General features: G+C 40.4%; 1 protein-coding gene across 5 annotated transcripts in view; it reads left to right on the plus strand.

Moving 5' to 3' along the window:
• The first annotated feature begins 22,685 nt into the window (after positions 1 to 22,685).
• The window catches only part of DENND6A (DENN domain containing 6A), a 66,051-nt gene continuing 61,425 nt past the window's right edge, over positions 22,686 to 27,311 (plus strand). For 2 of the 5 annotated variants that reach the window (XM_058726457.1, XM_058726459.1), the window contains exon 1: positions 22,687 to 22,991. In XM_058726457.1, the coding sequence (XP_058582440.1) occupies positions 22,755 to 22,991 (237 nt within the window). In that variant the 5' untranslated portion in view covers positions 22,687 to 22,754. Of the gene's footprint in view, positions 22,992 to 27,311 lie in introns of all 5 variants that reach the window. The other 3 variants (XM_058726458.1, XM_058726460.1, XM_058726461.1) reach the window with 3 other exon arrangements.

Raw genomic sequence — 27,311 nt, forward strand, 5'->3', positions numbered from 1 at the left:
TGCTTCATTTTTTTTTTCCCCATAGCGTTTATCACTGTGTCTATTATCTGTCTCTTAAACTGCAATGTAAACCTGTTGAAGGAAGGGAGTTGTCTATTTAGTTTTAAGTTCCTGGAACACCTCAGGGGCACAATAAATATTTGCTGAGTGAATGAATGGACAATCATAATCATCATTACCTTTCAGAGTCATAGTAGGAATTCATTCTGATAATGTAGTGCCTACCAAACAGTACAGAGCAGACAAATAGAGATTGTTAAACATAATCATCATCATTATGTTTAAACAAAGCTTTGAATAATATATTAGAAAAAAGGCATTCCAGCAAAAAAACAAAAACAAAAACAAACAAAAAACTGACTAGAGCAGAGGCCTACAAGTAGGAAATAACCTGGAGAAAACTGGATATTGGTGAGATATAGGGCTGGAAATGCAGGGCTAGGGCAGAAGTGGAAGAAATTAGGGGTGCCTGGGTGACTCAGTCGGTTAAGCATCCGACTTTGGCTCAGGTCATGATCTCCTGGTCTGTGAGTTCGAGCTCCGTGTCAGGCTCTGTGCTGACAGCTCAGAGCCTGGAGTCTGCTTCAGATTCTGTGTCTCCCTTTCTCTCTGCCCCTCCCCCACTCACCCTCTGTCTCTGTCTCTCTCTCAAAAATGAATAAACATTAATTTTTTTTTTTTAAAAGGAAGTGGAAGAAACTGAACTAAGAGCTCAGAAGCCTAGATTTGTCCCTAACAGGGGAAACCATCCAAGATTTTCAGCAAAGAAAGATATGAGATCTTGGTTTTTGAAACTTCTGTGGTGATGATCAGTTATCCTGTGTTGCAAAGTTGCATTTTTCTAGCTTGTGGGAGGTGGGTTTTTTAATCAGAGAGAACAATGAAGTTTCTTTAAGAAACTTGGCTGGATTTTTTTGGGTATAGGCTGATTAGACCTGGTCTGTGACCCTATCTGTGACCACCCTTTTTTCGTGTACACATTAAACATGCTCCGTGTAGGAGAAAAAAAACCTTGGTGATTCACTCTTAGCCTGTCTGAATTAACCAGCTACCTCCTCTTTCCTGATTCTGATTTGTTTAACTTTGGTTATTAAGTCTTCTTCAGACCTTGGCTATGTTTCATGTCTTAGTTTTTCACTTTGCATACAATTTCTGACCATGCCTCTCTCCATTATATAATCCCACTTTCAGTTAAAATCTTACCAAAGGGCGGTCCTGGGACCATCAGCATTGGCATCACCTGGGAGCTTGTTAGACATACAGAATCCTCAGGACCCACCCAGTCCCATTGAATTAGAATCCACATTTTAATAAGATCCCTGGTGATGTGTGTGCACATTGAAGTTTAAGAAGCGCTCTTCTTAAGCATTTCTTAACCAACGCCTGTACCAGTGTCCCTCAAGAGCCCCCCATCATCTTAAATAAACATACAAGGTGTCTGTTTTCTTTTTCTTTCTTTCTTTTTTTTTTTTTTTGAAGTCTATTTATTTATTTTGAGAGGGAGAAAGAGAGAGAGAGAGAGAACAAGCATGCAGGTGGGGGAGAGGCAGAGAGATAGGGATAAAAAGAATCCCAAGCAGGTTCCAGCTGTCAGTGCAGATCCTGACTCGGGGCTCAATTTCATGAATCAAGCCATGAGATCATGACCTGCGCCAAAATCAAGAATCACTTAACAGTCTGAGCCACCTAGGTGTCCCCAGGGTGTTTGTCTTCTAAACAAACTTTCTGGATGAGTCCCCCTAACCACTCTCTCCAACTAGAGAGCTTTCTACACTTTACTTTCTGCATAGAAATTTGAAGCACCGAATGCTCTGAATGTGCAGTGTTTCTCAAGGTACAATCCTCAGATCACCTACATTTGAATCCTACAGGGTTTGTTAAAAATGCAGATTCCTGCCCCCATCTTTAAGGGACTCTTTAAGGGAAGTGCAAACCACTTTTTCATCTAACATCTGATACATAATAACCATTAAAGAACAATTAGAGAACTCTGGTGGCAGAAACAAAAGCAGTTTCTGAATATACTAGCTCCCCCTTCTCCATACTGAATTATCTTTCCAGCTTTGACCCCACTCTCTTATCCAGTCCTGTAGTGGGTTATTTGAAATACAGTAATGACCCTATTGTTAGTACTATTTTGTTGTTGTGTTTGTTTTTTTTTTAATTTTTTTAATGTTTATTTATTTTTGAGACAGAGAGAGACAGAGCATGAATGGGGGAGGGTCAGAGAGAGGGAGACACAGAATCTGAAACAGGCTCCCGGCTCTGAGCTGTCAGCACAGGGGCCCGATACGGGGCTTGAACTCACGGACCACGAGATTGTGACCTGAGCGAAGTCGGCGCTCAACCGACTGAGCCACCCAGGCGCCCCGTTAGTACTATTTTGTAAAAGAGAGCACACAAATGTTATTCTGGTACCTCTTTTTTCAAAAGTATGCAAATAGCATTCCAGAATTTCATTTTTTACAAATATTTATTTATTTTTGAGAGAGAGACAAAGCGTGAACAGGGGAGGAGCAGAAAGAGAGGGAGACAGAATCTGAAGCAAGCTCCAGGCTCTGAGCTGTCAGCACAGAGCCCAACACAGGGCTTGCACCCATGAACCATGAGATCATGACCTGAGCCAAAGTTGGACACTCAACTGACTGAGCCACCCAGGCACCCCTCATTTTTTATTGGTTATCAGTCACTCACAGACAAATGAGATGTAGATATTCCTATTAAAAAACTTAATGTTTATTTCTCTGCTTCTTGGCATTTTCTTATAATAAAAGAGGATGCTTTTCTTGTGTCTGATGCTTTAAGTCACTGTGTTCCTCTTCACCAATATCTTATATTAGGCCACCTAGTTTCATTGTCAATTCTATTAGAAAAGTGCCTGGGAAAAGCAAGAGGGGAATATCAGATATATTTTTCACCAGTTAGTGTTATTATATACCTAAACACTATACTACTCTTTAGGGCCTGGGAGTTGAGGGGCAGACAAATGCTACAACAGTGCCTGCGGTTTGCTGGTCTACCTTCTTATCCCTCCAGACCAGGTCAAGGGCTCCTGCCACTGACATGAAAGTTGAAAAGAGTGGGTGAAAGATTGGTAGCACTAGCTGCATAACCATTATGAAATCAAATTACACAGATTGAATCCGCATTAATAGATATTAAATATTAAATTAATAAAAATGACACCTCTTGCAAATTAAATTTAAATGAAGTCTGAATCTTAATGAAGAGGGATCTGGAGACAGAGACAGAGAGACAGAGAGAATAATTTGTATTCCAGACTTCTGCATCCATCTCCAACAGTGTTGTTTTAGATTTAAAAAAAATCCTTCTTTCAAAATATTAGAAAATCAAAAACAAAAGTCTCCTTCCTCTCTCAAAAGGGTTCAAGACTTCAGAAGGATTCTTTAATGAGTCTATCTTTATGTAACCTGTCCTAAACCCCCAGTAAGATCTAATCTTATACTCCTAGAGTCCCTATAGTGCTTCCATTTCTCATTTTCTAAATCTCCTATTCTTCCTTGATTTGTGGTCTTATCTGGGTTTCTTCTTCTGGGTTGTATCCCCTTGGCCAGTTGTAAATTCTCTTAGGAAAAACTATGTATTTTCCTCTTTGTACCTATCAACAAGTATTTGCTGTGTTCTCTATGCTCAGCAAAGTGAGGCACACAAAAGCATAAATTAGAAAACAAATAGTTTAGCCTGGAAGAAAAATATTACCTATGTAAAACTGTAGCAATTACTCTGAAAGCATATAAGTATATGACTAATAGAGATGTGAGTTTTGATACCATACAGGTCTGTCTAGGGAGGTGCAAAAACCACTGAAGAGGAGTATGGATGTCCAACACTATGCAGTTTAGCCTTAGGATCTACAGTAAAAATCCCAGTGGTCTAGAAAGAGTAGAGGACCTCAGTAGAGCTGCTTATATTTAAATGGAAAATGAGGACACCTGGATGGCTCAGTTGGTTGAGCATCCGACTCTTGATTTCGGCTCAGGTCATGATCCCAGGGTCATGGGTTTAGAGTCCTGCAGCATCAGGCTCTGTGCTGAGCATGGAGCCTGTTTGGGATTGTCTCTCTCTCTATCCCTCTCTCTCCACTCCTCTGTCCCTCTCCCCTGCTCACGTGCTCTCTATTGCTCTCTCTCTCTCAAAATAAAACAAAAAACAAATGGAAAATGAGGGCAGTGAATATCTCCAAGGTATTATCTAATATGATGAACCTAGGCCAAAGCTCTTGGTTCAATTTTCCTGAATTCCATAATTTCCAGGATTTATTATGTTCAAGTGGGGAAGGACACATGAAGATTGGTCATTAATATTAGCCAGTGCCAAATTTAATTCAATTTAGAAAAATAAAAAGGGTGAAATTTCTGCAAGTTATGAAGCAGTTCATAAGATTACATGAATTATGGTGATCATAATTGTTGGTTTTGCCTCCCAGTGTCCCTTCTGATAACCCTATCTTAACTTTCCTTTAGAAACGCTCCTTATTTCATTCTGAGTCCACTTGATTCAGATAGGGCTCTCCTAGTTCGGGGGGTGGAACATGTGACCCAGGTCTGACCAGCCACCACCCAGAATTCTATTTACCACAATGTTGGTACTGGGATGGGTATGACCAATTCAAGACAGAGAAGGTGAGTTCCAAGAGTTGCTTAAAAATTTCCAGGAAGAAATGCTATGTTTCCATTGGACTTGAACCTGGGAAGATGCGAAGTTGGAGGTTTGAGGTGTGTTGGGGGATGAGATCAAATTACATAGATAAAGCTCAAGAATAAAGCCAACTTAATGGGAGGTAGAACCCAAAAATGGAGAACAACCAAATCCTGATGACATTGTTGGAATCTTTGGATAGAACTCCAATAAAGGAAGATATACCCTAAAACTTAAGTGACATGAATTACTAAATTTTCTTTTATTGTTTAATAAAACTGCCTGAGTTGGGTTTTCTGTCACTTCCAAACAAAAAGGTCCTAATTGATATATACATACATTCTAAATTACGGGGTACCTACTCTAAATGTTTTGGTTGAGAGGGACTAAGAAGTACAATTGGGGCAGGGCCAATCAGGGAAGTCTTTATGACTGAAAGAGATAAGGAGAGAGAAAATAGAGAAAGTGCCTAACTAAAGCCTTGGACTAGAAATGAGCACATTGGGCCACTGGAGCCCTAAGGAGAGGAGGACAAGTGTCAGAGAGGATCTCGATGGGAAGTTAAGCCAGATAGTGTGGGGATAGGTTATGGGAGTTATAAAACTGAGATAAAGGAATTTAATGTAATGAGACTAGGGAAGGGTTGGTGATTAAGGAAGATTAGATTATGTGGGTGAACCTGATATTAAGAAGACATTCCCTAGGGCCCCTGGGTGGCTCCATCAGTTAAGTGTCTGACTTAGGCTCAGGTCATGATCTCACCACTCATGGGTTTGAGCCCTGCATCAGGCTCTGTGCTGACAGCTCAGAGCCTGGAGGCTGTTTTGGATTCTGTGTCTCCATCTGCCCCTTCCCCCCCTCTCTTGCTCTCTCTCTCTCTCTCTCTCTCTCAAAAATAAATAAACATTAAGGAAGAATGATTCTGTAAGTTGATGCATTAATACGGAATCAAGAGGTACAATGGTGAGATCAGCAATGGGAAAGCAGAGACAGAAGGGACAGAAATGAAATCTGTTTAAAGGGAAAAACTTACAAATTTTGGAGCACATGGATAATGAAAAACCTGCATGAGTTACATATAGCTGCTTTCACTCTCTGAAAGTTATAGGCAGATATATACAAATTTCTTGAATCCAAGTTAAAACACAAAAAGAAGTGGGGAACTTGGGAGAAAGACCAAATTTCCCAACACTATATCAGCCTAGGATTCCCTCTTTAAGTCTGTATGTCTGCAGTGAAGACACTATTTTGAAAATTTTGATTTGTCTCTCTCCATCTTAATTGCCACTGTTCCAGTCCAAGTCATCATTATGCCTCACCTGGTTGGATGATTGAAATTGCTCCTTAAATGGTTTTCCCCCTTCATTGTTATCTCCGCCTCCTCTTTGTTAGGGGTCCCTAAGACTATGCACCCCCATATTCAATGATATGTTAGGAAGACTCACAGGACTCAGAGTATAGTGTACTCACGGCTATCCATAATTTATTACAGCAAAAAAGTCAAAGCAATCTCCAATGGGAAAAGGCACATGGGGCAAAGTCCAGGGGAAACCAGACCCAAGCTTCTAAGAGTCTTCTCCCATTGTAGTCATACAGGATATGGTTAATTCCCCCTAGCAATGGGTTATGACAACACATGTGAAATGTTAATCAGGGAAGCTTGTTTAAAACTCAGTAACCAAGGACTTTATAGGGGGTTAGTCATATAGGCATCCTCTGCCTAGCAGGTACCAAAATTCCAGAGTCCTCAAAGGAAGGCAGGTGTTCAACTTTATGCGGGTGTTCAGTTTGAGAAAGTGAGCAATTCATACTTTGCGTGGTGAGAACCCTTCCAAAATCTGAGTTGCCAAACATGAGCTAAACACCAATCTTGTAAGCCAGACTTTCAAAAGATAGCAGTCAGGCCAGCTATGCTAACTCTCTTCTGCACATCTTCCAACCCATCCTCTAGTCAATAGCCAGAAGGAATCTTCTTAAAATATAAACCAAATTATGTATATTGTACTTAGACTACAGTTCAAGTTCTAACATGATCCATAAGACCCTGCATGATGTTGACAGCTCCTTCCCCCACAAATTCATCTCCAGCTACCTTCCTCATCATCACCCTCTGACCTTATTAGCCTCCTCTAAGTTTCTAAAACATTACCACCCAACAGAACATTCTATGATACTGGAAATGTTCTTCTGCCATGTCCAGTTGCTGTTGGACTACATGTAGCTATTGAGCACTTGAAATATGGCTGGTGTAACTAAGGAAATGAATTTTAAATTTTATTTTACTTATTTTTTTTCAACGTTTTTTATTTTATTTTTGGGACAGAGAGAGACAGAGCATGAACGGGGGAGGGGCAGAGAGAGAGGGAGACACAGAATCGGAAACAGGCTCCAGGCTCCGAGCCATCAGCCCAGAGCCCGACGCGGGGCTCGAACTCACTCACGGACCGCGAGATCGTGACCTGGCTGAAGTCGGACGCTTAACCGACTGCGCCACCCAGGCGCCCCTTATTTTACTTATTTTAAATTTAAATAGCCACATGTGGCTAGTGGCCACAATATTGAGCAGTGCAGTTCTAGAACACACTGAGCTTTTCCCATTTTAAAGCCTTTTGTTGTATGGGAAATTACCTTGATAGCAATGGTAAACATCAATTATATTATTAGGCAGGGTATACCAAATATTATAGAACAGAAGTACTCACAGATCAAATTAAAATGCTTCAGGAACAATAAACTTAAAAAAAAACTTAAAAAAATGCTTGAGTCACATAGTTTATTTATTTAAAATACAGTGAAAACCAACGGAAAAGAGATGCAGGGTTAAGTTAACACATTATTAGGAAAGGGTGCAAAAGAAGCGAAAGATCTTGCTACTTAAATCCTAGATTACATAATATTTGTATGTCCTACATCTCTCTGCTGCATTAGCCTTCTCTGCTAACTTCAACCAGAGTTGAAGTTCAAGCAAGGGAGCCCACAGACAGAAGGTGTCCTAGGCCAATGACATACATTTGCTCTACCAGCAAGACATGGGGCCAAGTATACCTTGCCAATAGCTGTAGCTTGCCAGTTAACCTGCTAAACAGCTATGGGTTTTATTTGAGCCAAGGGTTTATGTGTTTTAGGCAGAGGACACATGGACCAGAATAGATATTACCAATGAGTTACTGGATTATGACCTCATAAATATTAAGTGCTCATGTATATTTAGTGCATTCTGGACATTAAATATGTCGTATATATTTAATTTGTCATGAATATTTAGTGCTTAGGTGCTTCATGTATATTTAGTGCCTCTCAAGTATTACTCATGGTCCTTTAATCTCTATCCACATTTAACACACATGTGTTCTATCCACTGGCTACTTCTCTATATTTAACACATCTCATGAGTTTCATCTATCCTGTATTTTTTCTTTTCCTCTGTATCATAAGTCAATATTCTCTAACAGTATAACAAATGCACATTATACCTCTGCATGTTTCTTCTTTGTAGAGTGACCTTCCTCTGGCTCATCCCATAACAGGCTCCTATAGCCTTTAGGTTTCAGTGGAAATGCCAACTTCTCTGAAAGGCCTTCTCTGATCACCCTTCTGTTAGAGACTGAATTGTGCCCCCCACACCCCTGGCCATATTCATAGCTGAAGTCCTAAACCTAATGTGGCTATTTTTGGTGACAGAGTCTTCAGAAAGGTAATTATGGTTAAATGAGGTCACAAGTGTGGAGTCATAGTCCTATAGGAATACTTGGTATCCTTAAAGGAAGAAGAGATGCCAGATACTTCTGGTCTATGGTATTTTGTTAAGTCAGCCTTTGAACTGTTTTTACTAATACTTTTGACACCAAACGTGTGGGTTTTTTCCTTACATCAACCTATTCTCCAACTCTCTAGATATCAACTGTGTGTTCAACAATTCAATTTTGACACTATCTACCTAGAGTTAGCATCAGATCCCTCAAATTAAAGGGCTCAGTCCCATAAGACTGCCCTGTCTTCAGATGTCATTTGGAAGTCCCAGGCTGCCACCTGCACTTCTGACTGGTGATAAATCAGGGGTTCCTACAACCCTTTCCTCAGGTTTAATAATTTGCCAGAACAGTTCACAGAACTCAAGGAAACCCTTTATTTACTCTTCCCATTTTATTATAAAAGATACAACATGGGCACCTGGGTGGTTCAGTTTGTTAAGCCTCAGACTCTTGATTGCAGCTCAGGTCATGATCTCACAGTTCATGAAATCGAGCTCCATGCTGTGAATGCAGAGGTTGACTGGTATTCTCTCTCTCTCTCTCTCTCTCTCTCTCTCTCTCTCTCTCTCTCTGCTCCTCTCCTGCTCACACTCTCTCTGTCTTTCTCTCTCCCAAAATAAGTAAATAAACATTAAAAAAAAGATACATCGGGGCGCCTGGGTGGCGCAGTCGGTTAAGCGTCCGACATCAGCCAGGTCACGATCTCGCGGTCCGTGAGTTCGAGCCCCGCGTCAGGCTCTGGGCTGATGGCTCGGAGCCTGGAGCCTGTTTCCGATTCTGTGTCTCCCTCTCTCTCTGCCCCTCCCCCGTTCATGCTCTGTCTCTCTCTGTCCCAAAAATAAATAAAAAACGTTGAAAAAAAATTTAAAAAAAAAAAAAAAAAAAAAAAAAAAAAAAAAAAAGATACATCATAGGAACAGCCACATGGAAGAGAGGCATAGGGCAAAGTACAGGGGAAGAGTAGAGATTCCATGCTCTCTGTGGGTGCACCACCCTCTCATTATCTCCTTGTGTTCACCAACTCAGACACTCTCCAAATTCCACAACGTAGGAGTTTTTATGGAGGTTTCATTATGGAGGCACGATTGATTAGATCACTGGCCATTGGTAGTTAACCCAATATTCTTCTCTCTGGGAGGTCATGGAGTGGGACTGAAAGTTCAACCCTGTAATCATGCCTCCTTCTTTCTGGCAACCAGCCCCCATCCTGAAGCTATCTAGGGACCCCAGCCACCAGTCATCTCATTAGCACACAAAAGATCCTCTTATCTCTCCAGAGATTCCAAGGGTTTTAGGAGCAGTGTGCCAGGAACTCGGGACAAAGACCACATGCTTACTTTCATTATATTACTCAGCACTAGCAGGCAAATACACTATCTACCAGATCCATCTAAAGTAAGTCTTCCCTGCTCCTGTTAATCTGCTTCTTACTATGATATTTACTTCTTCACACTTAACATAACTCATCATTATTTTAATTATTTGCTTGAACCTGTTTTCCCCAATAAACTGTAAGCTTGCTATGGCTGTAACAATGTCTGTTTTGCTCATTTTTGTAACCTCAGCAAGGTGTCAATGAATATTTATAAGTGGAACGTCAAAGCTCATGCTGAAAATGAATAAATGAAACTCCAAAGAACATATTAATGTTTGACCAAAAAAAAAAAAAATTCTACAAATCAGCAAGTCTGGCTCTTAAAAATTATTTTCATGTACTTATATGCCTAAAGCCCTAATTTCTTTTATTGTGGTAAAATACACATAACATAAACCTTACCCTTTTAACCATTTTTAAGCCTACAGTTCAGTGCCGTTAAGTCCATTCACGTTGTTGTGCAACCTATTCCTATCTACGTCTAGAACTTTTTCATCATCCCAAACTGAAACTTTGTGCCCACTGAACAACAACTTCCTTGTTCCCTCCTTCTCCCAGCCTCTACTTTGTGACCCCACGAATCTAGGTACCTCATATTAAGTGAAATCATACAATCATTGCTTTTTGTGTCTAGCTTAATTTCACTTAGCATAATATCTTCAAGGTTCATCTATGCTGTAACATGTCCCAGAATTTTATTCTTTTAAGGCTGAATAATATTTTAGTGTGTGTGTGTGTGTATAAACACATTTTACATATCCACATATAGATGGACTTTTGGGTTGCTTCCATATTTTGGCTATTGTGAATAATGCTGCTATGAATAGTGAAGGACAAATATTTGTTTGAGTCCTGCTTTCAATTCTTTTGAGTGTATATCCAGAAATGGGGCTGCTGGGTTATCTGGTAATGCTATGTTTAATTTTTTTGAGGAATTTCTATATATTTCTACCGTGGCTGTATCATTTTACATTCCCACTAGCACCATACAAGGGTTCCAAAACTAACACTTGTTATTTTCTGGGTTTTGTTTGTTTTTTATAATAGCTATCCTAATGAGTGTGAAGTGGTTTCTCACTGTTTTTTATTTGCATTCCCCTAATTCTATAGCTGCTGTAGAAAAGAGTATAGGAATTCCCCTAAAAAAGATGTTTTTGAGCATCTTTTCATGTGCTTATTGGCCGTCTGTACATCTTATTTGGAGAAATGTCTATTCAAGTCCTTGGTGCATTTTTGAATTGTGTTGTTTTTTGTCATTGTTCAAGTTGTGGGAGTTCTTCATATATTTATTCTTAGATATTAATCTCGCATCAGGTAAATTATTTGCAAACATCTCCTCTCATTCTGTAGGTTGCCTTTTCACTCTGTAGATGGTGTCCTTTGATGCGCAAAAGTTCTCAATTTTGATGAAGCCCAATTTACTTATTTTTTTCTTTTGTTGCCTGTGCTTTTGATGTCATATCAAAAAAATCATTGCTAAATGCAATGTTATGAAGCCTTTTTCTTGTGTTTTCTTCTAAGAGCTTTATAGGGTTTAGCTCTTATGCTTAAGTCTTTGATTCATCTTGAATTACAGTTGGCTTTTGAACAACACAGGGGTTAGGAGCACCAGTCCCTGGCACAGTTGAAAATTCACATGTAACTTTTGACTCCCCCAAAACTTAACTACTAATAGCCTACTGTTGACCAGAAGCTTTACAAATAACATAAACAGTTAACACATATTTTGTATGTTATATGCATTATATACTGTATTCTTACAATAAAATAAGCTAAAGAAAATGTTATTAATAAAATCTTAAGGAAAATACATTTATAGTAGTGTACTGTATTTATAAAAAAAAATCCACACATAAATGGACCCATGCAGCTCAAGCCTGTGTTGTTCAAGGGTCAGCTGTATTTTTGTATATGGTATAAGGGTACAATGTCATCTTTTTGCATATGGGTATCCAATTTTTCAAGCACCATTTGTCGAAAAGACCATTCTTTCCACATGGAAAAATCACATGACCATACACCCAACGGCTTATTTCAAGGCTCTCTATTCTATTCCATTGGTCTACATGTCTGTCCTTAAGTCAGTACTATACTGTTGACGTAACTATAGCTTTACAGCAAGGTTTGTAATCAGAAAGTGTGCCCTCTTTGTTCTTCTTTGTAACAAAATTTTTAATCCACTTTCTCAGATGTATTCATGCAAAAATACATACTTCATAGCATGTCTTTCTTTCTTTTTTTTTTTTTAAATTTTTTTTTTCCAACGTTTTTTATTTATTTTTGGGACAGAGAGAGACAGAGCATGAACGGGGGAGGGGCAGAGAGAGAGGGAGACACAGAATCGGAAGCAGGCTCCAGGCTCCGAGCCATCAGCCCAGAGCCTGATGCGGGGCTCGAACTCACGGACCGCGAGATCGTGACCTGGCTGAAGTCGGACGCTTAACCGACTGCGCCACCCAGGCGCCCCTTTCTTTCTTTTTTTTACAATGTTTATTTATTTATTTATCTGTGCTGTCAGCACAGAGACTGACACTCAATCTCACGAACCAGGAGATCATGACCTAAGCTGAAACCAAGAGTCAGATGCTTAACTGACTCAGCCACCCAGGTGCTCTTCATAGCAATTATTTCTAATGAGAACTAGTCTTTGTAAATAACATCAAGGCATCTAGGAACAGCAGTACCAGTTTGGAATCATTGCATTTCCTTTATTTCCTTAGACACAAGTCTTACTCACAACAGAATTAGAATTTGCAGTGTTCTAGTATTTTCTGCAGGCTGGCACTGCCTCGTTGGGAAATCAGCCAGGAAGACTTTCTGTATTAAGTTTAACTTAGCTAACTCTTTTAGTTTGGGCTATCAGATTCCATTAGCTTGTCTAGCTTGTTCAAAACAAGCTGTTTGGGATTTTTTTCCAGGCAGGGATGCTACACATTCAAGGTTAGTCTAATAAAAAGCAAAAGTCAATGGGACAAAAACCATTACAGAAATTGAAGGCAATCTCTGATAACTGAGGCACAACTTTACTATTTTGCCTCTGTAAATGATAAAAAGAGAGTCAAACTTATTTTAGTGTGGTCTTTAAGATTCTCCATTTTAAGTTAAACAGAAGAAAAATTACAGTTGGAGAAACTTCTTGGTGTTTTGCTGTTCTCCTAACAGAGGTAGGGTGGGGTGGTAAGAAAGAATGTTGGACTGTGTCTGAGGAGGTCTGGCTTCTAGAGGGATTTTGCCATGGGAACTAAGTCACTGGCTCTTTGAGTTTCAGTTTCCTCAACCATGTGTTGAAAGAATTCTTGGATCTCTAAGAACTCTAGTGGCTATAATAATATTACAAATTTTTTTTTACCTCCCTAGATATTATTTCTTAATATTCTCTAATTTTCAGAGAATGTTGTATATAACTGTTATTAGCATTAATGTTTTGTCTGCTCTGCTAAATTATAAGGTCCTAGAAATCACATTCAGTTTGCTATCCCTTACAATTCAGCACTATAAGTTTCATAAATTAAATAAATATTTGAAGAAGGAAGGGAGAATGAGTTTTCTTTTTTGTTCTGAAGGTCACTTGCCAATGATAATTCTTTCTTTTCTTTTCTTTTCTTTTCTTTTTCTTTTTCTTTTTTTTTTTTTTTTTTTACTTTTTAGTGAGATAAATATCCTTTGGCTAGGGTATAATGACTATATCATACTAATGATAATATTTTTTTCGAATTAAAAATAATTTGTGGATTATTTTATAAGATAAAGACCTATAAGCAATGCATTATATTAGTATTCTATAATACTGCTTTTTTGGTAAATAAACTCTCAGGGAAGATTTCCCATGAGCACTTGATATGGTAAAAGGCTAATATGATGAATCCGGATTATTTACCATGTGTAACTATATTAGTCAGGACTCTCATAGTTGCAAATGTCAGAAGATCTAGCTCAAACTGGTTCAACCAAAAAAGAAAGTATATTTGACTCATGTATCTGAAAAGTTCAGACTTGGCTGAATCCAGTACTGAATGATGTCATTAGGACTTAATCTTACTCTTTGCATTTCTTGTTTTTTTCTCTGTTGGCTCCATTCTGGGTCTAGCTCTTCCTTTATAGTGATAAGGCTGCAAAGAGCTCCAAGTTTACATTCTATCCTCTCTGTAATCCTGATGTTAGGACAGTGCCTCTTTCAGAATAGTTCAAATGACTTCCAGAGTTAAGTTGCACTCTTTGATTGGGTCATGCTGAGGATGTATCCGTACCCATCATTGTTCTAGGTATATGGAATACACTGACTGGCTAGGACTCGGTTAGGTGCCCACACTGGAGTTCAGAGATAGCATTTACCTCCTCCTGAATCTCATGGACTGAGAATGATGGGAGGGTGACTTCCTGTTGAAAAACTGAGGACTCTTAGGCAGAAGAAGATACAATGGATGATGGGCAAATAAGAGCAGTGGGAATCCAGAAAAAAAAAAAGCTAACAAAAACCAAATCCTAGTTCTGCAAAACAAAACTATTTTTTTGATCTGTTTTTGTATAAAAGTAATTAACTGAGAAGTGAACTCTAAGTACAAATTTGTTCTAATTTCTGCCTACCATTTGAGTTTTCTGATGTAATTGTACATTGTAATAGTTTTAATGTAAACTCTGACTCATGTCGGTTATTAATTGCATTTAGTTGCAAGTGATAGTTCTAACTACAGAGGCTTAAGTGGATAAGGGTTAATTTTTAAGAAGTCCAGAGGTAGGTTATTGCTGGCATTGGTTTCATTCCTTATGGATACGAGTCTCTTGATATTTTCTTCACAGTCCCAAAATGGCTGCTGGAATTTTGACCTTTATATCTAGGTTGGCAGGAGGAGGAAGGTAAAGAGTACAAAAGGGCAAGAACTGCTTGCTGTGTTTATTTACTTTTTTCTGCGTGCTTTTTAAAGAGTATAACCAGATGTACCAATGAATGACCACTTTTGCAAACATTTTATTCATCACATGGTCACATATATTTTTCTATGGAGGCTGAGAAATACAGCATTTGACTTGTGTTCAGTGCCACCCCAAATTAAAACAGGCCACATTACTAACGAAAAGGGGGATAATGGATATTGGATAGCTATGTTAGTCACCTTGGGCTGCTATAACAAAATACCATAGTCTGGGTGGCTTAAACAGTAGTTTTTTACTTCTCACAGTACTGGATGCTGAGAAGTCCAAGATCAAGATGCTGAATGATTTAGTTCCCTGGTGAGGGCTCCCTTCAGGGCGTGTACATGCCCCCGTTCTTGTTGCGTTTTCACGTGGCAGAGAGAGAACTCTGGTCTCTTCTTATAAGGACACTTATCAAATCATGGGGCCCCCGCCTCATGACCTCTTCTAAACCTAATTATCTTCCAGCTCCAAATACCATTACACTGGTAATTAGAGCTTCAATATATGAATTTTGGGGACACACATTCAGCCCATAATATTCTACCCTCAGCCGTGCCCCCAAATTCATGTTCTTCTTGTGTGCAAAATCTGCTTATTCAATCTTAATAGTCCCCAAGGTCATAACTTATTCTAGCATCAATCCTAAAGTCTAAACTTCAAAGATGCATTTACATATCATCTAAATCAGATATGGGTGAGATATGATTCATCTTGAGGTAAAATTCCTCTTCCTCTCTAGCTGTCAACATACAAAACCAGATAAGTTATAATGCTTCCAAAATATGACAGTGGGACAGGCATAGGATAAGCATTCCCATTCTAAAAGAGAGAAATTGGAAGGAAGAAAAGGGTGTCAGATACCAAGTACTTTGGAAAGCCAGTAAGGCAGATAACATTAGATCTTGAGGCTTGAGAATAATCCTTTTTTTTGTTGGATGCTCTGCTTTCGGACTCAGTGAGGTGGTAGTCCTGCTTCTGCAGCTTTGCCAGGTGGGGGGTCACACTCCCTAAGTTCTGGGTGGCCCTGGCGCCCAGGCTCCAGGTGGCTGCTGTCTGGCACAATGAACGGAAACAACAGCTACTACTCCCACACCCGCCACCCCCAACAACACACACACACTGAACTGAGGAGACAGCCCTGATGACCTCTGAATCACCTCTGTGGTTATTCTTCCTTTGTCTTGAAGAATAGCGCAAGTTCGCACCTGCATAGCTCCATGGTCTAGCCCTGTGGGATCTAAGAAGTCTGACAGCCTTCCTACATTTTGTGTTGGGGTGGCTATTAGTTCTGTGATTCACATCCATGCTAATCTCCTCATCAAACGGTTGTTTGGCCACATCCTAGTGTTCTCTTCAGACCAATCTTTCTCTCTCTCTCTCTCTCTTTTTATTTTTTCATTATGAATAGGCTGACAATTTTCTGGTTAATTTTTGCTTAATAATTCCTTCTTTGACTCATTTCTCTCTTGGATTTTACTGTAAGCAGTTAGGAGGAACCAAACATCCCCTTAAATACTTTGCTCAGAAATCTCCTCAGTAACTATCCAATTCATAGCTTGCAAGTTTTACCTTCCACAAAACACTAAAAATATAGTTCAGCCAAGTTCGCTTGTCATTTTATAAGAAGGATCACCTTCCTTTATTGTCCAAAATCATGTTCCTCATTTCCTTCTGAGATGTCACCAGAATGGCCTAATTTACCATGCATATTTTATTAACAGTCTTTTGATGATTATTTATGTATTCTCTAAAAAGACAGAAGCTTCTTCTCCAGTATTCATTTCCAAAGCCATTCCATATTTTTAGGTATTTGTTATAGTAGCATTCCACTCTCAGTACCAAAGTCTGTATTAGGCTCCAGAGAAACAGAACCAGTAAGATGGAGAATTATACTGGATGGGTGGATGGGGGGGGAGGGGGGGAGGGGGTGTATTTATTATATAGGATTGGCTTGTGTGGTTGTGTAGGCTGAGAAGTCCCAACATCTGCAGTGGCAAGCTGGAGACCCAGGAAAGTCAGTGGTATAGTTTCTATCCTAGTCAAAGACCTAAGCACCAGGAGAGTTGATGCTATAAGTTCCAATTTCAGTCTGAGTCAGAAGGCAAGAGAAGACTGATGTCCCAAGTCAAAGACAGTGATGCAGAGAGCAAATTCTTCCCTACTCAGCCTGTTAAGGGATTGGATGAGGCCCAACCATACTGGGAAGGGCACTCTGCTTTACTCAAGTCTACCACTTGAAATGTTAATCTCATCTAGAAACACCCTCATAGACACACCCAGAATAATATTTAACCAAATATCTGGACATTCATGGCCCAGTCAAGTTTAACACATACAATTAATCATCACAGTGGCATAGCAGTTTCTGCCACAAAGATATAAGTGAAAACATTGTAATTTAATTTCTTTCCCTTGTATTTTAGCTGATTTCTCATCATACATATTTTAAAAAAGCATTTAGGGGTGTGTGGATGGCTCAGTTGGTTAAGCAGCTGACTCTTTGTTTTGGCTCAGGTCATGATCTCACAGTTCATTGGTTTCAGCCCCATGTCTGGCTCTGAGCTGACAGCACAGAGCCTGCTTAGGATTCCCTCTCTCTCTCTCTCTCTCTCTCTCTCTGCCCCTCCCCCATGTGCATGCTCATGTGAACACACTCTCTCTCTGTCTCTCAAAATAAATAAACTTAAAAGAATAGCTTTTAGTTATATAGATAGTACACAGATGAAGAATAAAATGTTTAATTCCAAACAAAAAATTTCTACATCAAGATATTTTGTATCATCCCTAGTGCCTTTTTTTTTTTTTTGCATATAGTCCATCAAAACAGGATTATTCACTATATGTTATTTTGTGATCTACTTTTTTACTTAAAATATGTTGACCATCTTTATGCTACAAAATATTCTTCTATGACATTTTAAATGACTGTATAATAGTCTGTTGACTGGATATAGGATATTTTTCAGTCAATCCCCTATTGTTGGACATTTAGGTGGTTTCCATTTTTTCACTATTGTAAGCAACTCTTATTACACTCTTGTTACTTCTTAATGTTTAGTTACAAAGCAATATATGCTCTCTCTCAATAACTAAAACAATACAGACTTGTGTAAAATAGAAAGCAAAGTTCCCCATTTCTATTCACCAGTGCTTCTATTTCCCACCGTTCCTATTCCCCATGAGGCAACCACTATTAACAGTTCACTATGTCCTTCTGAACTCCTCTGTTCTCTGATTCCTTTTTTCCTTTTCCTTCCATTCTATTAACCTGCAGCCTTTTGTTTTCTGTTCTTTTCATGCTCAGCCTCAAGCCTCCCCACTTTCCTTATTTGCTGCTTACCCTGCCTGGGAAGCCAGACAAGCATATCTTTAGAATTATGTGTGAATTTAGACAAAATAATTTGCAAGTGAAAGCCTCACACCTCTGATTAAAGAGCATGAAATTTACGGGTTACCTTTTCTGATTTGCATGTTGACTGCTAATAGGCCTCCGAACCTGTCTCCTGGTACAAACTGGGTCAGGCAGTTGGAAAAGTAAATTTTCAAATAAGTGAGGTGTTACTATCTTTGCTTCTCATAAACTAAGAGGAAGCCACATTTAAAAAAACATTTTTATATTGGGGCACCTGTGTGGCTCAGGCAGTTAAGCATCCAACTCTAGATTCAGGCTCAGGTCATGATCTTGCAGTTCGTGAGTTTAAGCCCCGCAGTGGGCTCCATGCTGGCAGTGTGGAGCCTGCTTGGGATTCTCTCTCTGTCTCTCTTTCTGCCCCTCTCCAGCTCATTCTCTCTCTCAAAGCAAATATATGAAATAAATTAAAAAAAGAAACATTTTCATATTAACTTTTCATGTGTTCTTACAACTGACCATGAAAGGAAAACTCTAAAATAGGAGATGATCAATTAGAGATTTTTTAAAGTGCATTCATCCATTCAGTAAATATTTACTGCGTGCCTGTTATATACAAGACATCATAGAGATATTGGGAATGTAAAGATGAAAGCCGAAAGCTCTTCATCTTCTTTTTAAGCTTTCATAAATACTATTTAGGAAGCACCCAACAGTGTATTTCATTGTCTTCTTTGCCTGGATTCTCCTTTATAAACCTGCAGTTAAGCATTTTGTCTCCCAGAGATGTGTGGCAATAAACTCCATTCTCCGCCGGTAACACACTGGCACTTGAGCCTCTGTGTATTTCTCCGTGTATTTTCTTACCACCACAAGTGGAATTATGCTGTGGCAGCTGCAGCAGTATTTAGCTCAAAAGCAAGAGGGAAGTCCTCTAGCTGCCTACGTAGGTGGATATCTGGGGCATTTGGGCTCCCTCCCTTTTAGTAAAATTAAGTCCAGATATTTGGCATTGCAATTTACACCATTATCTAAAGCTCACGCTTTCTTTTCATTTTTTTCTTTCTTCTTCTTCTTCTTCTTCTTCTTCTTCTTCTTCTTCTTTTTTTTTTTTTACTATAAAATTGCTGAAATGCCAAGAGTTTGGTTGGGGTAAATAGGGAAGTTTGGAATGTTTTTAATCCTGTCCTCAGTGTTGTTGGTAATATTAGAAGAGCAGCAGAGCCATGAATACAGTCATACTCTTGGCTAAAGCAGCCTACCCTGACTTATGTACTCCTCACATTAGTTGACAGTGAATGTAACCTGAGCCAGCGATATGACCTGGCTGCCAAAAGAAGCAAATGTGATCTGAACCAGCATTAATAGAAGGCTGGTGGCTGGGACAAGTAAGGTAATAGTCCCAGAGTATACTCGGCAGTAGTCAGATCACACCTGGAGGATGGTGTTTCCTCCTGGGCACCACATTCTAAGAGTGATGTTGATAAATTGGAGTATGCCCCAGTTGTGCAACAGGTTGATGAATGGCCTACGAACTACATCCTTTGAGGAATAGTAGGAGGAACTGGGGTAGTTTACCCTGGAAACTAGAAGACATGTAGATGTGGGATAACCATTTTCAAATATATGGAGGGCTATTGTGTAGAAGAGTTGAACACTTCTGTGTAATCTCAGCAAGCACAACTTAGACCAATGGGTATACATTACAAAGTGGGTGATCTTGTCTCCATAAAAGGAAGAATTTCCTGGGGCGCCTGGGTGGCGCAGTCGGTTAAGCGTCCGACTTCAGCCAGGTCACGATCTCGCGGTCCGTGAGTTCGAGCCCCGCGTCAGGCTCTGGGCTGATGGCTCAGAGCCTGGAGCATGTTTCCGATTCTGTGTCTCCCTCTCTCTCTGCCCCTCCCCCGTTCATGCTATGTCTCTCTCTGTCCCAAAAATAAATAAAAAACGTTGAAAAAAAAATTTAAAAAAAAAAAAAAAAGGAAGAATTTCCTAGCCCTTATAAACATCCAGAACATAGCAGCTTTGCAAGATACTTTACCTTCATACGGGGTGTTGGAATGGCAGCTGGCTGACCAAATATCAGAAGATTCATGAATAGGATGAGAAGTTTGGAGAGATGAGCTGATCCAAGATCCTTTCAGATTCAAAGGTTCTAATGACAGAACCTTAAGAAGAAAGGAAGTATTATTAGTACTTTTCCCCTAGCACCCATATAAGTATTCGCCACAGAAACTAGGTTAAAATTGGAGCTAAGGCCAAAAATCAAAGCTATGAGGGTGAAAAAAGAAAACCATAGGAACATTCTGTTTTCCTAGTGGTTGTGGATTTTGTGAAAAAAAATTTAGTAGTGTTTGTTAGAGGCGCCTGGGTGGCTCAGTCAGTTAAGCATACAGCTTTGGCTTAGGTCATGATCTCTCCATTTGTGAGTTTGAGCCCCATGTTGGGGGCTCTGAGCTGTCAGCACAGAGCCTGAAGACTGCTTCCAGTTTGGTGTCTCCCTCTCTCTCTGCCCCTCCCCCATTTGTGCTCTGCCTCTCTCTCTCAAAAATATATAAATATTTAAAAAAAAAAGGTAAAGAAAAAAAGTTTTGTAGTGTTGGTTAGTTTTTTCCAAAGCTAACCAAATGATTATTTTTTCTACCTTTAAGATTCTTTAGAGCCCTGGTGTGCTTTCTTTCTCATCAAACTTACAGTCTTCTTAGTATGTTGTTTTCAGGATACTATATTTTGCAGTTACTTTTAATTCAAATTATGAAGCAGAACTTCAGGGAATGGCAGCCTGTGTCCACATGTCAAAGAACCAGCCCTGTGGAACAACTGGTGTTTAGAGCTTATTAATCATTAATAATGTGGTAGCACCCAGTAAAATGTGTGCGTTGAGATAGCTTGGCTCTTCCCCACAATCAGTGAGGTGAGTAGGCTGGGACTGATCATTCTTATTTCATCAATGCAGAAACTGAGTCTTAGAGCAGCGTGCCTACCATGATCATGAGTGGAGCTGGCACTAGAATCCAGAACTTCTGACTGCTAGTCCAGTGCTCTTTGTAATTCTGTTTTTAATAATAAAGGCTATTGTGCTTTCCTAATAGTGGGTTTAGAGACTTACTTAAATGCAGAACATTGTTTTTCTCTGTTAATTACAGTGGTTCTCTAGAGTAGGAGGGCAGATTGATTTGGCCACAAATTTGGCTTTTAACTTGAATGCTGTCCCTAGTTCATCTTACTTCCTAAAAATAGTCTTTAGCAAACATCACTATTGATGTCTGATGATAATTGACCCTTTCCTTGAAGTATTGATGCTAACACTCCAAATAAAAATCATAAGAATGTATACAGAACAATGTTTGTCAGCTAGGGTAGATTTGACTGGGTAGTGCAGCGAAATGCTTAGGAGCTTTGGCTGAGTCAGAGATCTGGGTTTAAATCTTTGTTCTGCCACCTATTATTGGCTGTGACATCATTATCATCTCATGGAGTCTCAGAATCCTTACCGGAAAAATGGGAATAATAATAAGACCTGCCTTTTTGGGTTGCTAGGAGGATCAGATGAGATAATGTGTGTAAAAGCATGAAAACCGTGTTGTTTTTTAAAAATGTTTGTTGTGAGTTATTATCCATTGTCTTTTACTCATTTTTCTATTAGAGTATTGTTGTGTGTTTCCTATTTACTTTCACCGTGCTGTTTATACTCAGGGTGCTGAATAAATCCTAATCAGTAGTATCCCACTGGGCCAATAATCAGTAATAATTCAATAGATCAAGTGCCTTCTTGGCACGGGATGCAAAGCGGCTTGGGGTGCCTGGCTGGCTCAGTCCCTAAAGCATGCAACTCTTGATCTCAGGGTTGTGAGTTTGAGCCCCGTGTCCAGTGTAGAGATTACTTAAAAATAAAATCTAAACAACAATAAAGCTGCCTGAGACTAGACCCTTGCTAAGAGAGAGTGATCCACAGGTTGCTGTGGAGGCCAACCTGGTGTTTCAGAAAGCACTGCAGATGTTGTGTGAGTGTTGAATGAGTCACAGGCAACCAGGCCAAGAAAGGTGGGTGGGACCTTGGTGAAAGGGAACAGTTAAGTGAAGGGAACAGATCTCTTAATCAGGAGGCGAGAGAGCAGAGAGCGAACTGAAAGCCGGCATTTGAGTTGTAGTAATACTTGCTGGTCTAGTCATGTAACTTCTCAGAATCTCAATTTCCTTATTCGTGAAAAGAAATAAATAATGAAGTCTACCTACTAGTCATGATGTGAAGATTCAATGGAGTAATGTTTGTAAAGTACTTGCTGGCACATCAACTGGCACAGAGTAAGTGTTCAGTAAATGTTAGCCACCGTAATCATTATGTGTAATAATTTTAATAATACCTTATAGTTATGAACCTTGTCATACCAAGCATAATTCCGCCCCAGATCGTTGAACTGCGAAGAAGAGTGTCAGGATTCATAAACTACTCTTGAAGAGCTTTAAGGCAAGAATGCCAGGGCGGTATTCACAATTCTAGCTAAGCACTACGACTCCACGTCTGCGCGGTGGCAAGGGAGAACCAACTCCGAGCCCAGCTCCCAGGGTCACGTGGGCCATGGCCCCGCCCCGGCCGAGCCCGTCCTCCGCCGCTGCGGCAGCGGCGGCTGCGCCTGCGCGGGGCTGGGCGCGCTCTGCTGCGCGGTCCGCAGTGGAGGCGGCGCGAACAGCAAGGGGGCGGCGGATGGCTCTGCGGGGCCTGGCAGCCTCGGGGCCCAGCTCCCGCGGGCCGTTGGACGAGGCCGTGGCTGCGGCCGAGGAGCGCGGGGCGCCGGCCGTGCTGGCGACGGGAGGCGCGCCGGAGGACGATGAAGAAGATGAGGGCCGCGGCCGGGGCCTGCTGCGCTGGGACGGCTTCTCGGCCTGGCTGCACTGCGTGTGTGTGGTGGGCTTCGACCTGGAGCTGGGCCAAGCCGTGGAGGTGAGGCCCGGCCGCACCTTGCCCCCGCGCCTCGTTCGGGTTCCCGCGCCCGGGCGGCTCCAGCAGGGCGTGTGGCCCACGGGCCGACGGGTCTGGACCCCGGCCGCTGCGCATCCGGGCGTGGCTGGCCGTCCCTCCGCGGGTCGGCCGGGCTGCGGTCCATTGGCAGTTCCCGTGGGAGGATCGTGGGCTGCGGCTAGGGGTGAAAAGTTCTTTCTAGGCCCCTCCTAAATACTTGCCGAGGTTCGTTTTTGTTTGTGTTTTTAACCCGGTGTCACAGGAGTGACTAAAATGGGTAGCGGCACCCCTAGAAGGCTGCAGGCAGGATGTTGGCGACTTTTCGAAGAAACGAACAATGCCCCTGACATAGGGTGAACTATAATAGCCAAACCTCACACAGCCAACTTTTTTTAGACTCCTAGACGTTTCGGTCATTTCCAGTAACTCTTATAGTTACTTTAGACCACCCAACTTGAGCCGAAATGCTTATTTCAGCAGGATTTTCTCCATTTCCCCCTTTTGTTCCTCATTTCTATTATTTGTGTTTTTTTTCCCTTTACTGTTCTTTCTTGATGTTGCTTCTGAAACAGTTGGCTTGAAAGCTACTATCAAGATGAACATAGGGAAAATCCTTTGCTTGTGAATCTGTCAAGTTTTCCATTTATATGTCACCTTATTGAAAGGCCTTCCAGTGTTATTTATTCTTGACATTGTTTAGGATCCCTTTTGTAGCATAAGACATTGCTTGTCTTTGTGTACAAGGAAAACGTTATCAGAAGGAGGTATGTTTAGAAAATTTTTGTCTGTTTGTTTTGGTGACGATGGCAGATTTTAAGAAAACATCTCATTCAGACTTTAGTGGCATGAGTTGGCTATGAAAATTGGCCAGGGAGGTTTTTCTTAAAGCAAAGCTACTGCTTTTGTATTCAACCTATCTTCTCTGTTTTATCATTACACAGTTCAATACACACATTAAGTTTCCGCTAAGATCTAGGCATTATGCTGGTTGCTGGGCATCCAAATATGAACCAAATGCTTCAACCTGTATTAGTAGGTTTAGACTACAATTTAGAGGGGAACCAAGAATTAATCACAGCAGGAGATAGGGCCAAATGCCATGACTGGCACATAGTGGTGTTCCATACATATTTGTTGATAGAATGAGCGGATACATGAGCAATTCTGTATCTTACTATGACAGAAACAACAGTTTCCAAAGACTTCAGAGATTTAGAGGTCATCTATTGTTTACATTGACATGTTAACCTGAAGTTGTATGTGTAGCAAAATACAATTTAACCAGAAAGTGTAGGATTGGGTTGTTATAGTTGATTGCATTTTAAAATAGCTAAATGAGATCCTTGTGGACTCTCGTCATTTGGGACATTATTTTTAAGGATTTTTTTTGACCAAATAAGCAACATTTAGCGTAATTGACGTGCTACAAAAATGTGAATTAAAGGACTTATTTTGAATTTCATTTCCAATGGGATATGCTACTCAACAGAGTTTTCTTTAGGTCAGTGGTTCTTTTTGTGCATCCTGGACCTTTTAAAAAATATGAACTCTAGGGGCGCCTGGGTGGCTCAGTCGGTTAAGCATCTGACTTCAGCTCAGGTCATGATCTCACAGTCTGTGGGTTCGAGCCCCATGTCGGGCTCTGTGCTGACAGCTCGGAGCCTGGAGCCTGCTTCAGATTCTGCTCTCTCTCTGACCCTCCCTCATTCATGCTCTGTCTCTATCTCAAAAATAAATGAACATTAAAAAATTTTTTTAAATTAAAAAAAATATGAACTCCATTACAAAAATGCTTACTGATACAAAATTAGGTATATGCTTCTGTGGACTATCTGGGGGTCATCTGTGGATCTTCTATTTCATCGTCCCCAGATTAAGAATCACTCATTTTATAAAAAAACGTTTTTAGGGGCGCCTGGGTGGCGCAGTCGGTTAAGCGTCCGACTTCAGCCAGGTCACGATCTCGCGGTCTGTGAGTTCGAGCCCCGCGTCGGACTCTGGGCTGATGGCTCGGAGCCTGGAGCCTGTTTCCGATTCTGTCTCCCTCTCTCTCTGCCCCTCCCCCGTTCATGCTCTGTCTCTCTCTGTCCCAAAAATAAATAAAAAACGTTGAAAAAAAAAATTTAAAAAAAAAAAAACAAAAAAACGTTTTTAATGTTTATTTATTTTTGAGAGAGAGAGAGAGAGAGACAGTGCGAGTGGGGGAGTGGGAGGGAGAGAGAGACTCACACAATCCGAAGCAGGCTCCAGGCTCTTGAGTTGTCGGCACAGAGCCTGACGCAGAGCTCAAACTCACGAACCACAAGATCATGATGAGAGCCAAAGTTGGACGCTTAACTGACTGAGCCATCCAGGTTACCCAAGAATCACTGATTTTAGAAGGCATAGGATGAGGGTGGGGAAGATTCTCTAATAAAGGATCCAAAGAAAGATAAATACATTAAATCAATTGCAACACAACTTAATTTTGTTTTGTTTTCCTAAGAAATGTAGAATATTGCACCTTGCCACTTTTAAAAGAAGAAAAAGGAACAAAAATTAGTAATGAATATAATGAAATAGTTGAGAAATGTAGTTCACTTGTGTATTATGACCATATCCAGGCCAAAAATAGGACAAGAAAGTGAACGTAGAATCATGTTGGAGAAGTGAATATAGTAGTTCCAGCCCTAATTCCTATGATGCACAACCATGAAGACTCAAAAGGGAAATCAATTAAAGAGTAGGTAAAAATTAAAGAATAGGTAAAAACTTAGTCCTAGAAGCAACCTGTGACATCACCATCTTTGAATTGTACAGTTGAAAGAGATGTAAGAATCTATTGTGCCATGACAGAAAGTACCATTTACAAATGCATAAACAGTGCCACTTAGTTAAGCTTAAATCCTTAACAAAGAGACAACATATATAGGACATCGATCAAGGACTCAGACTCCAGAGCTGGACTGCCTAGGTTTGAGTCTGTGATTTGGGGCATATTAGCTTGCCTTACACTTCTCTGTTAACAATCTGCATCATGGCATTGCTGTGATAATTAGATAATGTTGGTGAAACATTTGGAACAGTACCTATGACTCAGACCTATGTCAGTGTGTATTTGGGAAGTATTGAAATCCTTTTTTTTTTTTTTTTAGTATTTATTTTCAGAGAGAGAGTGGGGGAGAGGGAGGGAGGGAGAGAGAGAGAGAATCCCAAGCAGGCTCCATGCCAACAGTGCAGAACCTGACACAGGGCTTGATCTCACAAACTGTGAGATGACCTCAGCAGAAAGCAAGAGTCTGATGCTTAACTGACTGAGCCACCCAAGTATCCCCCCCACCTTTTTAATTTTCAATGGAGAGAATCCTTAACTTGATTGTAAACATGAGGCCTTTGAGCCTTAATTTTCTCAGTAGTAATATGAAGTTGAGGAAGTAGAATCAGTACTTTTATTTTAAAGCAGGGAAACTTTTTTCCCTGTATAAATAAAAATCTAATATAGGACCTCAGTGGCTTACTTGGTTGAGATGGGGCCTATGTTGTGTATATTTGGTTGCAGACAGCAGAAACTAAGCTATAGCTCAAGCCGAAAAGGAACTTGCCGTAAGGCAACAGATTTTCCAGCGTCTCCAAGGTACAAACCTAGTGGGGCTTCTTGAAATGGCTGAGCCTGGAACTGGGAAGCCTCTGACTTATGCTCTTGTTTTATGGGATTTGTTCATAAATCCCATATTTGGGATAATGCTCCCTGCAACTTCTATCCTCTGCTTCTGTAATCTTTATGGTGGACAAGTTGTGCTTTTCAGCCACTTTAATGAAGAGACACACCAGAGGAATGTACTCAGGCCTGGTTTGGGGCAAACAATGAGCTGAAGACCTGTGTGGTTAGGGGAGTGGTCCATGTTGCATAAAATGTCTGTTAGGTCCTATTCTCAAGTAAAGGGGACAGGGAAGGGTATCTTTTAAGTTGGAAAGAGACTATAAAATGTGTTGACTATAGGAGGTATGCTCAGCTTCTTCCTTTTCCCCTGAAGTGGCCCTGAAACATCACCACAGAATCCCAGTGTCCTCTGGAACAAGGTTTGAAATCCTCTGGATTTTATATACTTTATATCACTTCTAGCTCTGAAATTACCTGATTATGTAGTAAAGCCTTAATTATTTGAATCCAGAATTGCCTCATTTATTCAGAATTTTTCCCTGATTGAGTAATAATATGCTCATTGTTGAAAACTTGGCAAAGAAAATTATGAACACTAGAAGCATCACTCGTAATTATATTGAGAAACAAGTGCTATTAATATTTGACATTTTTGTTAATGC

The sequence above is a fragment of the Neofelis nebulosa genome, chromosome 4 (assembly GCF_028018385.1).
Source record: "Neofelis nebulosa isolate mNeoNeb1 chromosome 4, mNeoNeb1.pri, whole genome shotgun sequence".
Classification (NCBI taxonomy): domain Eukaryota; kingdom Metazoa; phylum Chordata; class Mammalia; order Carnivora; family Felidae; genus Neofelis; species Neofelis nebulosa.